This window comes from Brienomyrus brachyistius, chromosome 18 (genome assembly GCF_023856365.1).
Source record: "Brienomyrus brachyistius isolate T26 chromosome 18, BBRACH_0.4, whole genome shotgun sequence".
NCBI lineage: Eukaryota > Metazoa > Chordata > Actinopteri > Osteoglossiformes > Mormyridae > Brienomyrus > Brienomyrus brachyistius.
The window spans coordinates 3,265,879-3,282,605 of NC_064550.1; the positions used below are offsets into that span (position 1 = coordinate 3,265,879).

General features: G+C 42.2%; 1 protein-coding gene across 1 annotated transcript in view; it reads right to left on the bottom strand.

The window, feature by feature from the left end:
* Positions 1 to 16,727, bottom strand: part of LOC125713170 (NACHT, LRR and PYD domains-containing protein 12-like) — a 39,796-nt gene that overhangs the window by 23,011 nt on the left and 58 nt on the right. The window contains exons 2-5 of the mRNA XM_048984117.1: positions 14,479 to 16,207; positions 13,530 to 13,703; positions 7,036 to 7,209; positions 3,309 to 3,482 (exon numbers count right to left, since the gene is read on the bottom strand). Of these exons, the coding sequence (XP_048840074.1) occupies positions 3,309 to 3,482; positions 7,036 to 7,209; positions 13,530 to 13,703; positions 14,479 to 16,207 (2,251 nt within the window). The remainder of the gene's footprint in view (positions 1 to 3,308; positions 3,483 to 7,035; positions 7,210 to 13,529; positions 13,704 to 14,478; positions 16,208 to 16,727) is intronic.

The following is a 16,727-nucleotide window of genomic DNA, read 5'->3' on the forward strand; positions in this document are numbered from 1 at the left end:
ACAAGTGGACTCTGGTGCAGATGCAGGTCTGGACTTTGATGAGTTCACTACAGGCCGTGATTGGGAACAACCTGTGTCAAAGACGGTAGAAGAACAACCCATAGTACCATCACCACCGCTGGTTGTGGAACGCAGCAGCCGTCCTGTGAGAAACAGACGTCCTCCTGAAAGACTGAACTTGTAACTGCCGATGAGTAGTGATTAAAAAAAAAAAAAATGTTGTACTATGTAAGTTATGGGTTCAAGTTGAGGTTATAAATTACAGGGGAGGAGCTGTGGTGTTCCAACACAGAGAGGTTAATGGAGAAGAAGACTTATATTTTGATAAACCCCTGGTGGTGGGCTTTTATCTGTTGTTCCGGTCAATATGTACATTGATACTGTGCCACGAGGGGCGCAGTTCACTTTCCGCCGGTAGCAGAGGTGGATGGCTCGTGTAGGGTTTTTGTTTGGTTCGTAAATAAAAGAGATATCTTTCTTTTTACCAGTTCTGCGTCTTGTGTCCTTCCAGTTGTCTGCTTAAAATTAATTCCGAACATAGTTGTGCTTAATACACGACATCGCCTTCGTTTTTCTGCCTATATACCCGATGACAGGTAAAGTGAAATTTCACAATGAAACTTTTAGTCGGCATTTTAGCCTCAAACAAGAAACCAATGCTGTAGGACGTCATTGTGTTTACATGTGGGATGTGTTACAGTTACATGATGAGTAGGTCTATTTAAATTAAATGCTGCATTTTGTTATTTCTAGCAGAACTCCAGCTAATTTTTGAGTGTTTTCTATCCCTTTACAGTATGTATAGCCTTATAAAAAATAAATTGTAAAACAAATTTACAACAAAGGGTAGTGCATGGGTCACTGCGAATATGCACTTTGTTCTCTACTGAGGTGAATAATATGGATGTTTAAAGGATTATAAGGGGTTCATTTTGGTGGAAAATGTGTGCGTCATTGCACACAGGATTACTCTGGAATACTTTAGAAAACAAAATGGCAACCTAGACAACTTGATTGAATAAGTTCTCTTGATTTTAACGATATGTAATTTATGTCTCTACATGTATGTTATACCTATCTAAAGTTATGCGCCTGAGATTAATGTGGTGCAAAAATCAATTTTGCATTTGTTGGGTTCTAAGGGTTAATGCATCACACCAGATCAGATCTTTCTCTGATAGGAAAAAACATAAGGAAAAAACAAATACAAATCTGTTGGGTGTGGTCTGCTTGGGGTGGGGGTGTCATGGGTGGCACTGCCATGCCTCTTCCTCTAGCCCACCCACTGGTCATTGTGGCCCAGCCTACCTAGGTTAACCAAACTACAGCCTTCCCCCAATCATGCTTCCTTTTGCTCTCACCTCTCCTCTCATTCATCTGTACCTCATAATGTATTGCTTTTATCTACCCCAACACAAACACACATATGCTCATGCACAACACATGCCCACCATCGAGGGTAAAGTAATGCAACCAGTTTACACATTCACTGCGCATTATCACTTAATGGTTCTGTCATTGTCATTTTTTTGAGTTCATCTTACTATTATTGTTTTCTTTCTTCTGTTCTATGTTTCCTTTCCAATGATTTGAAGTCACCTTTTTGTATGTTTTTGACACTTTACCATTTTGGCACTAATGGCAGAGAGGACGAGGCCCTGGAGTAACACCAAGAGCAAAATGTGTGATGCCACAGGTGCAGGAAAGTTGGCTAATGCCCAAAGAGGACAATCAGCATCATAGCACCAGACAGAAGCCAAAATCCTCACAGTCAGCCATAGAACCATCTGTGAGGAAGTGAGGAATGGCAACAGGAGGTAACTGGCAGCGGATAATAGCTCCAGAGAAGCGGCAGGATCGCCTCCCCCAGCACGGCTCAGAGTCTGCATTATAGGCAGGAAGGGGAGAGAGTAACGGGTGAGCAGCTTGCTTGTCGTCTCTCTATCTCTCTGAAAGGCTGGAGGATGACCGTCTGTAAGGGACTGCCGCCTCCAGCCTGCTCAGCCAGTGACCAAGGAGCTAGGCCCAGCAGTGTGAGGAAGGAGCTTGCCTCTGACCTCTGGGTACCTTTAAACTGCCCTTTTCTAAATGTCCCCCCTTTTCCCCCTAAAATAAACACGGCCCCTTTTGGGGTGTCCACTGAAATCCTGTGTCTCCTGCCTCCTTACCCACCACAGGGGACTAACCTGGGAAACATTAACCTTCACACCCAGAACCATGACCAGATCAGAGCTGGGAAACACCCCCGTCTAACTGCGTAGGACAATCACTGATGATCCCTCAAGGAGAGGGGGTACAGAGTCTGCTGTGTGTTCTGGCTGTGAAAACACTGGCAGCAGGTGAATATGTGTACAGTGGATGTCAAAAGCTTACATGCCCCTATTGTATCTGTGTGCTGACTAAAAAGTCTTTCAAGCCACTTTTTAAAAATAGTTTCCCTTTTTTCCACACTAATGTAGTTGACAGTGTTTGTTTTCATTTTAGCCCTTACATAAACAGAAGTTGCCATTTCAACAAGTGCAGATTTATGATTTTAATAAGCAATGTGAAAATTATATGTGAATCCTACCATAACATTCAGACCAATGAAATAGCTTCCACTGCAGTCTTCAGTAATCCTTCTACCAGGAGTCCCCAAACTGACTAGTAACTCTGGAAATAGGAGATGTGAACATTTCCAGCAGCTAATGCATGCCTGTCATATCGTGCTAGTTCTTGTTCCTGCCTAGCTAATTCATAGCTTGTTTTATATTAAAAGTGAACAAATAATGAAGTTAAATGTTAATTGGATGCAACACAACTTACAGGAATTCTGTTCAAAGAGACCTTAGCACATGAAACATTTTATACACTGTGGTCCACCCAGAGCTGTACAGTATAATGAGAGCTGATTACAGGAGTGAGTCATTTCTCACAGCTGACAGGTGGTTGATGTAACACAGGAAGGTGCCCATGTAGGAGCTACCCAAAATAAAAGGATGTATTGTTGTATTAATTTTTTCAACCAGGGTAGTTTTATTTGTGTTTGTTTGATATAAAATGCATTATATAGTATTGCTTCGATGGGCTGGCCCCCCATCCTGGGTTGTTCCCTGCCTCGTGCCCATTGCTTCCGGGATAGGCTCCGGACCCCCCGCGACCCAATAGGATAAGCGGTTTGGAGGATGGATGCATGGATGGATATATAGTATTGTGGTATTGGAACACACCATGCTTGGACAGCTTGCATTCAAGATCAGCTGACTTACTGATTGAACCATCATATGGACTGTCTTAATTTATAGCGTGGAAAAGCTAGTAATACTGACCTCAGTATCTCCAGTGTACACTGTGAATCCCCCATTCCAACAGAGAGCAGATTCACTCCTGAATCCTGTAGGTCATTGTTCCTCAGGTCCAGCTCTCTCAGGTGTGAGGAGTTCGAGCTGAGAGTTAAACCCAACACTTCACAGCATTTCTCTGTGAGATTACAGCTTTTCAACCTGGAAAAGAACATTTTTGGTACCACTTTACTTGAAGTAGTCATGTAAAATGGATTATAGATACCTTATATGAATTTTAATGCACTCGTAAAATATTATACACATGCGATGACTATTTGTAAAAAGGTATAAAACATTATAGTCATGTGTATTATGCATTGTGAATGCTGTACGATGGTCTCATCTATAATGCACTGTAAATTATGCATAATGCAGCACAAAGCATCCTTAATTGTTATACTGACCATTATTATGCATTATAAAGGTATTCACAGTGCATTATAGATGAGACTTTCATAGAGCATTCATAATGCATGAGAACATTTCTATAATGTTTTATGCCTTTTTATAAATATTTATAGCTGTCACACCCTGCCTCAGCCCCTTCTGTTCTCTCCCCAGCGTTGCCTGAAGTAGACATGCCTGTTCCTCGTTTTACGCTCCTCTCATTACTGACCTGCCGTAATTCACCTCAGCTGTCTCTCGTTATGCTCCTTTGTTAGTCCTGTGTATTTAAATGCCTCTCATAAACCCCAATCCTATCATTGATGATTCGCCCTGCTGTGCCTTCACTCAAACCCTTTCCCACTGTTTTGATCCCCAATGATTCTTTTGTTTTCTCACCCTGGTTTTGTTGTCTAATAAAACCCCTTTGTGTGCACTTACTCTTGTCCCTGCGTCTTCCGTCCCATTTTGCACGTGACAATAGCCATGTTTATAATACTCTATGAAAGCATTATAATGCATTATGAAGGTAATATAATGTATAATAATATAATAATGCATTTATATGTCTGCTTTAAGTAAAGTGTTACCAATTTTTTTTTTAAGAGACAAACACATACTTGACCTACAGCTGTAGCCAAAAGTTTAGAGAATGACACAAGCATTCGTTTTCACGAAGTTTGCTGCTTCAGTGTTTGTAGATCTTTTTGTCAGACGTTTCTATGGTATACTGAAGTATAATTACAAGCATTTCAGAAGTGACAAAGGCTTTTATTGACAATTACATGAAGCTAGGTTCACACTGCCATGCTGAAGTGACTCAAATCGGATTATTTGCCTTAATGTGACACAGATCTGATCTTTTCACGGCTGTGTGGAAACGCAAATCTGATCTTTTCAAATTAGATTTGTGTCACTTTCATATGTGGTACTAAATCGTATACGTATCCGATTCGCGGCCATGCGACCTGAATGTGAACGCTCAGAATTCATGTGGCTTTTTGCTTATATGCATGCGCTGACATCATCAGCCTGCGCCAGCAGGCTAATACCCACACATCTCTTGGTGCAGCAGTTTCAGTAACTGTGAAAATATAAAAAGCTAGCCGCCTGACTTTTCTCTCCTTTTCGACCTGCCCATGTACAGATTATTCACCTTTTGTCGTCTGAGGAAAGTGTGATATATGCGTGAGCTACTAACGCCTCCATTTTTAATGCCATGAGCCGTCCCACAAATATGACGTTTTTTGTTGTTGGTGACGCAGTTGACCCGTGTAAAAACATATCAATGTGTGCATGCGTAACGTTTCGGAGGACTGATGCATTCACATTGCAGTCAGATACAGGTCACTTGTAGTTATGAATGTGAACCGTTAAGATAGACAAATCCGATCTGAGCAAAAAAATCGGAATTGGACAATGTGGCTGCCAGTGTGAACGTAACCTATGTTATTGCAAAGAGTCAATATTTGCAGTGTTGGCCCTTCTTTTTCAAGACCTCAATTCTCCCTGATACGCTGTCAATCAACTTCTGGGCCAAACCGTGACTGATGGCAGCCCATTCTTGCATAATCAATGCTTAGAGTTTGTCAGAATTTGTGGGTTTTTGTTTGTCCATCCGCCTCTTGAGGATTGACCACAAGTTCTCAATGGGATTAAGGTCTGGGGAGTTTCCTGGCCATGGACCCAATGTTGTGTTCTCCGAGCCACTTATCACTTTTTCCTTATGGTGCGGTGCTGCATCATGCTGTAAGAGGCATTGTTCATCAGCAAACTATTCTTGGATGGTTGGGAGAAGTTGCTCTCGAAGGATGTTTTGGTGCCATTTTTTATTGATGGCTGTGTTCTTAGGCAAAATTGTGAGTGACCCCACTCCCTTGGCTGAGAAACAACACACATGAATAGTCTCAGGATGCTTTTCTGTTGGCATGACACAGGACTGATGGGAGTGCTCACCTTTTCTTCTCCGGACAATATTTTTTCCAGATACTCCAAACAATCGGAAAGGGGATTCTTCAGAGAACATGACTCCAGTCCTCAGCAGTCCAATCCCTGTACCTTTTGCAGATTATCAGCCTGTCCCTGATGTTTTTCTTGGAGAGAAGTGGCTTCTTTGTTTCCCTTCTTGACACCAGGCCATCCTCCAAGTCTTCGCCTCACTGTGCATACAGATGCACTCACACCTGCCTCCTGCCATTCCCGAGCAAGCTCTGCACTGGTGGTGCCCCGATCCTACAGCTGAAGCAACTTTATGAGATGGTCCTGCCACTTGCTGGACTTTCTTGGGTCTTCTTCACAACAATTGAACCTCTCTCTCTTAAATTGTTGATGATCCGATAAATAGTTGATTTAGGTGACTTAGATCTTACTAGCAGCAATATCCTCGCCTGTGAAGCTCTTTATGTACAAAGCAATGATGACTGCATGTGTTTCCTTGCAGGTAACCATGGTTAACAGAGGAAGAACAATCATGTCAAGCACCATCTTCCCTTTAAAGCATCCAGTCTGCTATTCTAACTCAGTCAGCATGACAGAATGATCTCCAGCCTTGTCCTTGTCACACACTCTCACCTGTGTTAATGAGAGAATCACTGAAATGATGTTAGCAGGTTCTTTTATGGCAGGGCTGAAGTGTAGTGGAAATGGGTTTTTTGGATTAAGTTCATTTTCATGGCAAAGAGTGACTTTGCAATTAACTGTGATTCCTCTTATCACTCTTCATAACATTTTTCAGGATATACAAATTGCCATAACTGTGAAAATTAATATTTGTGTCATTCTCGAAACTTTTGGCAACAGCTATACACATTGTCCATAGCACTGTATACTATTAACAATGTATTTGAAAATAGTATGTGACAACATATTCAGACCAATGACATAACTTCCATTGCAGTCATCAAGCCATTATTCTGCCAAACTGACTAGTATCTCTGAAGGGAGGAGATGTGAACATCCCCAACAACTAATGCAGGCCCATCAAGCTGTATTAGTTCTTGTTTCAGCATAGCTGATTTATTGCTTGTTTTATATTCAAATTTAACAAATTATGAAGTTAAAAGTTAATTAAAGTAAAATTTATGGATGCAACACAACTTACAGGAATTCTGTTTGAGAGACCTTAGCACACAAACATTTTAAATACTGTGGTCCACATGGATCTGTACAGTACAGTGAGAGAAGACTACAAGAGTGATTCATCTCTCATGGCTGACATGCAACTGATGTGACACTGGGAGGTGCCCATGCAGCATCTACCCAAAATAAAACAGTATTTTGTAATCTTTCTTGCCAAATACCAGTATTTGAACTGTCAAAGAGGACTGACCTCAGTATCTCTAGTTTACAGAGTGGATCCTCCAGTCCAGCAGAGAGCAGCTGCACTCCTGAATCCTGCAGCTCATTGTAACTCAGGTCCAGTTCTTTCAGGTGTGAGGAGTTTGATCTAAGAGTTAGAACCAACGCTTCACAGCATGTCTCTGTGAGATTACAGCTTTTCAGCCTGGAAAAGAAAACATCTTAAGGCACAATCACATAGACAACTGACACATTGGTAGTATAGTACTAAAACAAAACATTAACAAGTATTTGTTTTCAGTATAACAAGCAACACAGCTTACATTTCAAAATGATTCACAATGTGTGTCATGTCCTGCCACCCAAGATCACCTGACTATCCTGTTTCTTCCCTAGCTAACCACTGCACCACCATGCCACCCCTTCCTTGTTTCAGTCGTCTTATTTTGATCCCTTACAGTCTCATTTATTTCCAGCTCCAGTTCAGTTCTGTTTAGTTTGAGTTCAAATAAAACCCCATTTGTTTTGCCAAGATGCCTGCCCCCAAGTCGTTTGTCCTGTAACCTGTGACAGAATGATTGGACTTCTAAAAACCTGTGGCAGCCTACACAGCTGCTCCTGCTTTCACGCCTCCCTGCACCCAGAAGACCAGATCTCAAATGTTCCTCGTTTCTGACACCAGGGGAGTTACCAGCAAAATGGGGACCACCCAGCTTTCAATCAGAGGATTTCATCTTTCTCTTGAAAGCCCATCAGGAATGGAGGTGTGATCCTGTGGTCTGGGGGATCCCTGAGGCCGTAGCTCTCTTCCAGTCTGCTCCAGACGTATTAGCAAGACACAGATCCCCAAAAGGCAGAAAAGCTATGGGGAATAGTCAAGCTTGAGACTGCTCAGTCTGCTTCCTCTTCACCACCTGAAGCCAGACGACAACCCTTCTCTAGAGACCACTGCGATCTCACTTCCAATCACTTGTTCAGAGCCTGCATTAGTCCCACAGCACGTCGCTTCTCCAGAGCTCGCCGCATCCCAGCGAGGTGATTATACCCTGCTCTTCAGCTCCCCGCCACTCATTTTGGCTCAGCCTGCTGCCTTCACACAGCTTGCTGTTGTTTTGCCTGCTGGCTCCTTGCAACTTGTCATGGCCACTCCTGCCATTTTCTTAGGTAGGAGGAAGAAATACTGTAGGAGAAGCTCATAGTTCCCGTGGCTGCAGCCCTGCTTGACCTGGTGTTTCCAGAGTCATGCCCTGCCCTGAAGAGATCATCGCTGTACCACTAACATTTGGCCCAGAAGAAGTTCTCACCATGCACCTAACCCAGGTGAGGTCCCTGCCATGTCCCCTGCACCTAGTCCAGGTCTGGTCCAGGAGGAGCCACACCTGCTTTTCCCAAGCTCCCAGAGCCCATCTTTGCCTCAGCCACTCATCCAGGTTCACGACCCAGAGAGGGCCTCTTTCTCTGTGACCCATTCTCATGGCCTAGAGAGGACCTCTCAAGCTCCAGGGTTCCAGTCCAGATAGGGCCATTCTGCCAGCAGTCCAGGCTCCCAGGCCACAAAGGCCTTATTTGCTCATATATGGTCCTGTGATAGCTGTGTCACCCATACCTGACCCATGTGAGACCATGAATCTGGTCATGATAGTTCTGCCTTGCTTGAGATTGTCACAGATCAACCTTGGATCCCTGGATAATGTCATGAAGCCCACACCCCCAGGGAAATCCTGACTGGTCTGAACCTCCTGAATATGGTGTCCACCCTCATTACATATGTCTGCACCAGTTTTTTCAGATTTTATGAAGATATGTCCCTCACAGCTGATTCTAGTTGCTCTAATTTGTGGCGTCTATTTTAGCTCGTCAAGAGATCTTCCAGGTTTACTTGATTTTGAGTGTTTCATGTTTCCCTGACCTGCTTGCCTGTCTGCTTGTCTTCTGACCCAGTTTTCACCTTTGACCACAAGACCCATCTAGCCCTCTTTACCTGAAAAGATAAACTTTTGCCATTTTTCCAAAATAGCACATTTTCACAATATTACATTATCTTAAAGCGTTTTACATTATGCCCTCTCAAAACCTCAGGGAACAAGCCTGAGGCGACAGTGGCTAGGAAAAGCTTCTAGGAAAAACTCCCTAGAAGGAAGAAGCCTTGGGAGGGACCAGACTCAAAGGGGGAGCCCATCCTCCTGGGGCTGGCAGAGGAAGCCAAAATTAGACAGCAAGTCTAATTACATTTTGTAATTTACTGCTAGTAAGATTGCACCTAAATCAACCATTTATTGGATCATCAAGAACGTCAAAAAAATAAGTGAGTGCATCTGCACGCAGTAAGGAGAAGATGTTTGGAGGATGGCCTGGTGTCAAGAAGGGCAGCAAAGACGCCACTTCTCCCCAAGAAAAACATCAGGGACAGACTGATAATCTGCAAAAGGTACAGGGATTGGACTGCTGAGGACTGGGGTAAAGTCATTTTCTCTGATGAATCCCCTTTCAGACTGTTTGGGGCATCTGGAAAATAGATTATCCAGAGAAAAGAAGGTAAGCGCTACCATTAGTCCTGTGTCATGCCAACAGTAAAGCATCCTGAGACCATTCATGTGTGGGGTTGTTTCTCAGCCGAGGGAGTGGGTTCACTCACAATTTTGCCTAAGAACACAGCCAAGAATAAAGAATGGTACCAAAACATCCTCTGAGAGCAACTTCTTCCAACCATCCACCAGTTTGGTGACAAACTGTCTTGCCTTTTCTAGTATGATGGAGCAACCATGCCATAAGGCAAAAGTGATAAGTAAGTGGCTTGGGGAACAAAACAATGATGTTTTTTATTCATGGCCAGGAAACTCCACAGATCTTAGTCCCATTGAGAAGTTGTGGTCAATCCTCAAGAGGCAGGTGGACAAACAAAAGTAAAAAATTTTGACAAACTCCAAGCATCGATTATGCAAGAATGGGCTGCCATCAGTCAGGATTTGGCGAAGAAGTTGATTGATCGCATGCCAGGTCAAATTTCAGAGGCCTTGAAAGGAAAGGGCCAACAAATATTGACTTATGCAAATATTTGACACTTACTGTATGAAATGCTTGTAATTATACTTCAGCATACATTAGAAACATATGACAAAAAAGATCTACAAACACTGAAGCAGCAGACTTTGTGTGGCCAATACTTGTGTCATTCTCAAAACATTTGGCTACGACTGTACTCCATGTTCCTTAGATTGCTGCATAGCTCAAAGGGTTGAGCATGGGGTACAGATGCCATTGCCTTTAGGTCATGGATTTGAAGCTGGCCAGAGACCAGCCTTATCAGTTAACTTGTACTTGATTTTCTGTTTTGTTTCCTATTGTTTATTACTTAGTTCCCTAACTGCTATGTTTCATTATTCCTGTGTATTCTTGTGGCCCGAGTCCTTCCTAGTGTTGTCATCCTAGTGTTTTTGCTTGTTTTCCAGTTTCTGTGTGTATTTAATGTTGATTTCACCTGTTCCTTGTTGTCCTGCACCTTTTGTGATTGGTTAATCCTTTCAACTTTTCTATCCCTTTGATTTTTGTCTTATTACATGGTAAGTACACGAGTATGCCACATATGCTGTATGTTTTTGTTTTCAGGACATTCTGGGCTACTCATATATGTCATAATTTGATGTGTAAATTCTGACACAGTCTTGATATCCTTTTTATGAGGGAAAAAAACTGCTTGCACCTACTGAAATTTCTCAATTTTTACTCATGTCACGATCGTGGTAAGCGAGCGCGGCGATCATGCGGGTAAGGAGCAGGCAGGCAAGCGGGATACGGGGAAAACGGGGTTTTAATCAAGATATCCGGGGCAGGGAACACTGGACGGCAACAGACATCAGGAAACATCAATGACGGACGAAGGATTCAGGTAAGACACGGACTGAAATAGACAGGACTGAGCAAATGAACTGGATACAGCTGGGTACAATCGGGAGAAAACACGTGGGTAATCAGGGGGCGTGGCACACAGGAGGAGCGGACGAGCCGGGCATGACAACTCACATCTAATATAAAAATTTGCAGGTACTACAAATATAATCTTATAAACATTGAGATCAGAGCCTCTATGATGTGGGAATGCAGGGTTTTCACTGGGGACCTTTCTATGGCTTAGTTTTGTGAAGGAATACATAGTGTCAGGTGGAAATTAATGTCTTTGATTTAGCATCCATTTGGTAAGTTTTTGAAGACATCAGATAGACAACAATATAACAATGGTTATATAACTTTGTAACATCTGAAAGAAACTGAAATAGAAAAGCATTGTTTAGTTTATGATCCACTGGATAAATATAGATATAACAGACAGGTTTAGTCTAATGCTGAATAATGTTTATCGCCTTCGTTTTTCTGCCTATATACCCGATGACTGGTAAACTGAAATTTAACAATAAACTTTTAGTCGGCATTTTAGCCTCAAACAAGAAACCAATGCCGTAGGACGTCATTGTGTTTACATGTGGGATGTGTTACAGTTACATGATGGGTACATTTATTTCAACTGTTTTGATGGAGCTCAACATCAAACATACATATACAAACCTTTATGAATAAATATTATGAAGATATCAAATATGATGTTTCATGGATTTTTTGGGGTGCATCTTGGTGTAAAATGTTTAAGATATATGCCTCATTGCACACAGGATTACTGTGGAACACTTTAGCACACAACATTGTATCTTAAACTATCAGATTGAGTAAGTTCTCTTGATTCCAACGATATGTGATTAATTTCCGTGCATTACACCTGTTCAGAGTTACAAGCCTGACATTAATGGGTGCAAAAACACATTTTGTGTTTGTCAGGTTCTAAGGGTTAATTGAGGTACTGGATCGCACCTGTCCTGAGTCATGTCTCATTAGTTTTGTATTTACTGTAAGTGCTAGCCCTCATTCTGTTCCTTGCTCAGTCATTGTGTGTGTATTCATGATTGCTGTGTGTTTGATATTCTGCTTGTTTTCTAGTCCCGCTCCCTGTTCCCATCAAGGTTCTTGTAGTTAGTTCTTGTTTTTCGACCCCTTGTGCTGCCTCGTGCCCATTGCTTCCGGGATAGGCTCCGGACCCCCCACGACCCAATAGGATAAGCGGTTTGGAAAATGGATGGATGGATGGATGACCCCTTGTGGTCCTGTTATTTTTGAGATTCTTCAGAGTGTCCATTTTAATTTTCCCACTAAACTCCTGTTTTTTATACCTGCGTTATGCCGCTCCGTGACATTAACTGAAGAAATATGATTAAAAAACATTTCTATTCATGTTAGAATAACTTTGCATTTAGACAAGCAGCAACATTATGAATTAGAAAAAATGTCACTTGTTCCCTTATTCTGATTGCTACGGTATACCATCTGCCTAATTTGTTCTGTGTAACTGTCACTCTCATAAAGGGAAATCTACTGATTATATCAGGGGTACCCAACTGGCGGACTCCAGACTGAATAATAAATTAATCTGGACTGCACGATTGTGATTGAACAGAACTGACACACGCACAGAAACACATGCAAATTAACTCTCTGATAACATATTCAGACCAATGAAATAGATTCCATTACTGTCATTAGCTATCATTTTGCAAGGCGACTTTACAAGTAACTTTGAAAGGAGAAGATGTGAACATCCCCAGTAGCTAATGCAGGCCTGTCAGGCTGTGTTCGTTTTCATTCCAGCCCAGTCAATGCATTAGTTGTTTAATGCTAAATTTATTGAAAACATTATGTCAAATCACAGAGGATTCTGCAATAAATTCTTGGATCCAACAGAACTGACAGGAATTTAATTTTAGATTGCTTAGCAAAGAAATATTTTGAACACTGATCCAGACAGATATGTATAGTTGTCCTGCCCCGATCGTCCACTCGTTCCGTGTGCCACACCCTCTCGTTAACCCCGTGTGGATTCCCTGTGTTTACCAGCTGTTTCTGATGGTTGTCATTAGTCCAATGATTTAGTCCACGTTTCCATTTGTTTCCCTAGTCTGATCATTGTATTGTCAGTCTGCGTTTTGCCTGCGTTGTGTGTAATTAAACCCCTCATTACCCGATTTCCCGTCTCTGCTTGTGCTTCCCTGGTGTTATGTATGACAATAGTACAGTGATAGCTTATTACAGGAGTAATTCATTTCTCAGATCTGACAGGCGGCTGATGTGACACAGGAAGGTGCACATACAGCAGTTACTTAAAATGAAAGTGTGTATTAAGTACCTTATTTTCCAACAGACATGATTTAATTTACATGCCTCAGGTATGACAAATTTTATAATACTGAGGCACTGAAATAGTCCTTGCTTAAACCACCTACATTTGTGATCACCTGATTTACTGGTTTTAAATGTGAGGCACACTTATGTGAAATTTTGAAAAAATTTACTTCTATTTCCAGTTTAAAGTGTGGAATACCCAGTAATACTGACTTCAGTACCTCCAGTTTACACTGTAGAATACCCATTAGTGCTGATCTCAGTATCTCCAGTTTACAGTGTGGAATACCCATTAATACTGACCTCAGTATTTCCAGTTTACACTGTGAATCCCCCAGTCCAGCAGAGAGCAGTGACACCCCTGAATCCTGTAGGTCATTGTCACTCAGGTCCAGCTCTCTCAGGTGTGAGGGGTTTGATCTGAGAGCTGAAGCCAGTGCCTCACAGCATTTCTCTGTGAGTTTACAGCAGTTCAGCCTGAAAAAGGTACCATGTTATTATACACACACAGACCGACATACACTATATGGACAAAAGTATTGGGACACCTGCCCATTACACCTACACGAACTTTATGACAACCCATTCTAAATCCATATGCATATCCATATCCAAAGGCAATATGGAGTTGGTCCCCCCTGTGCAGTTATAACAGCTGCCACACTTTTGGCCCCACTCTGTTACTTTTCATGGTCTGCCACTTGATGGCTGAGTTTCTGTTGTTCCTAAAAGGTTACACTTTGCAATAATACCACTTACAGTTGACTATGGAATGTCTAGCAGGGGAGAAATTTCACAAACTCACTTATTGCAAAGGTAGTGTCCTATGACAGTACCACACTTGAATTCGCTGGGCTCATCAGATTGATCCATTGTTTCATAAATGTTTGTAAATTTGACAGCAGGGCTAGGTGCTTGATTTTATACATTCAATGGATCTGAGTGAAACACTTTAATTCAATTACTAATAGGTGTGTCCCAATATTTTTCTCCATATACAAGAACCATGGTAAAATTTACATTTTTTCCAATCCATGATGTTCATCATGTTCCCTCATGAAGCACAAAGCAGGTATTTCCATTTAAAGCATAAATGCCCAAATATGACAGCCCTTTGTTAGCTTCCGGGATAGGCTCCGGACCCCCCGCGATCCAGTAGGATAAGCAGTTTGGAAAATGGATGGATGCATATATTTCAAACAATATTAATGTGTTACTGCCAGACAAAAAATGTTTTCACATCCTCACTTACAAAGCTCTCCTAGATGTCTTGACCACAGGTAGCAGCCTCCAATGCTCTTTATCGGATCTGATGAATTTCTTCAGATCAAACACATCCAGCTCCTCATCTGACATCAGTAACACAAAGGCCAGAGCTGAGTACTGTGCAGGTGAGAGGATTTCTGCTGAAAGACTTCCTGAACTCAGGTATCTTTGTACTTCCTCTATTAGAGAAGTGTCACCCAATTCATTCAGACAGTGGATCAAGTTGATGGTCCTTTCTGGAGATAAATTCTCCTGTATTTTCCCCTTGATGTACTGGGGTGTTTGTTTAATGTTATGTGGGCTGGTTCTTGTCTGTCCCAGTAACCTTTGTAACAGAGTCTTACTGGTGTCTGTTGAGAGGCCAAGGAGGAAGCGGAGGTAGAGGTCCAAGTGTCCATTCTTGGTCTCTAATGCCTGATCCACTGCAGTCTTCAGCAGGTCAACTGATGAGTTTGATAGAAACATGTATAAGGCAGCAAGATATTCCTGAATGCTCAGATGCACAAAGCAGTACACCTTCTCCTGGTACAACCCATACTCCTCTTTAAAGACTTCTGTGCAAACTCCAGAGTAAACTGAAGCTTCAGTGATATCAGTGTCATTCTCTGTCAGATCAGATTCATAAAATATGAGATTGCCTTTCTCAAGGTTGTGAAAAGCCAGCTTACTAAGTTTTAAAAGGAAATCCTTGCTTGATTCCAAGCACTTTTTAAGCTTGGTTTCACTGTTTTTCATGTACTTCTCATTTTTTAAACTTGTCTGAAAGATCAGGAAGTGTGTGTACATTTCAGTCAGAGTCCTTGGAATTTCTCCACTATCAGTCTCACTAAAAAGTCTCTCAAGAACAGTGGCTGAAATCCAGCAGAACACAGGTATGTGGCACATGATGAAGAGGCTCCTTGATGATTTCACATGTGTGATAATCCTGCTGGCTAGGCTCTGATCACTAAATCTCCTCCTGAAATATTCCTCTTTCTGGGCATCATTGAACCCTCGTATCTCTGTCACCTGGTGGACACACTTAGCAGGTATCTGATTGGCTGCTGCTGGCCGGGAGGTTATCCAGAGGAGAGCGGATGGGAGTAGATTCCCCTTAATGAGGTTAGTCAACAGCACATCCAGTGACGTTTTCTTTGTTACATCAAACCAGCTCTCATTGTTCTCAAAATCTAGAGGAAGGCGACATTCATCCAGACCATCAAAGATGAACAAGACTTTGTACCTAAACAGCTCAGTGGATTCTAATGATTTAAGTTGTGGTATAAAGTGGCGAAGCAGTTCAGTCAGACTGTATTCATCCTTAATCAAATTCAGATCCCGAAAAGGAAGAGCAAATATGAAGTGAACATCCTGGTTTGCTTTTCCTTCTGCCCAGTCGAGAATAAATTTCTGCACAGAGACTGTTTTCCCAATACCTGCCACTCCTTTAGTGAGTACAGTTCTGATAGGCGTCTCATGCTCACATGAGGTTTTAAATATATCATTGCACTTGACTGTAGTATCTTCTGTTTGCCTTTTCTTGCATGCTATTTCAATCTGTCTCACTTCATGTTCATCATTGACTGCTCCAGTCCCACCTTCAGTTATGTAGAGTTCTGTGTAAATCTCACTGAGAAGTGTTGGCTGTCCTTCCTTAGCTTTCCCTTCAAATACACTCTCACATTTCTTCTTCAGGTTACATTTGATTCTGCGTCGACACTGTGACAGAAGATGCCCTGAAATGAAATGTGAGGTAAATGCACAGATTTTTCAAACAGCATGATTTTTCCTCATACAAGCAAACCAAAATCAAACTAAATTAAATAAGCTGAAATTTAAAACACATTTTTATCATGTACTATTTTTCTCTGATAAAACAACCACAGGGCGGCATGGTGGTGCAGTGGTTAGCACTGTTGCCTCACACCTCTGGGACCCGGGTTTGAGTCTCCGCCTGGGTCACATGTGTGTGGAGTGTGCATGTTCTCCCCATGTCGTCGTGGGGTTTCCTCCGGGTACTCCGGTTTCCCCCCACAGTCCAAAAACATGCTGAGGCTAATTAGAGTCGCTAAATTGCCCATAGGTGTGCATGTGTGAGTGAATGGTGTGTGAGTGTGCCCCGTGATGGGCTGGCCCCCCATCCTGGGTTGTTCCCTGCCTTGTGCCCATTGCTTCCGGGATAGGCTCTGGACCCCCCGCGACCCAATAGGATAAGCGGTTTGGAAAATGGATGGATGGAAAACAACCACATGCAGA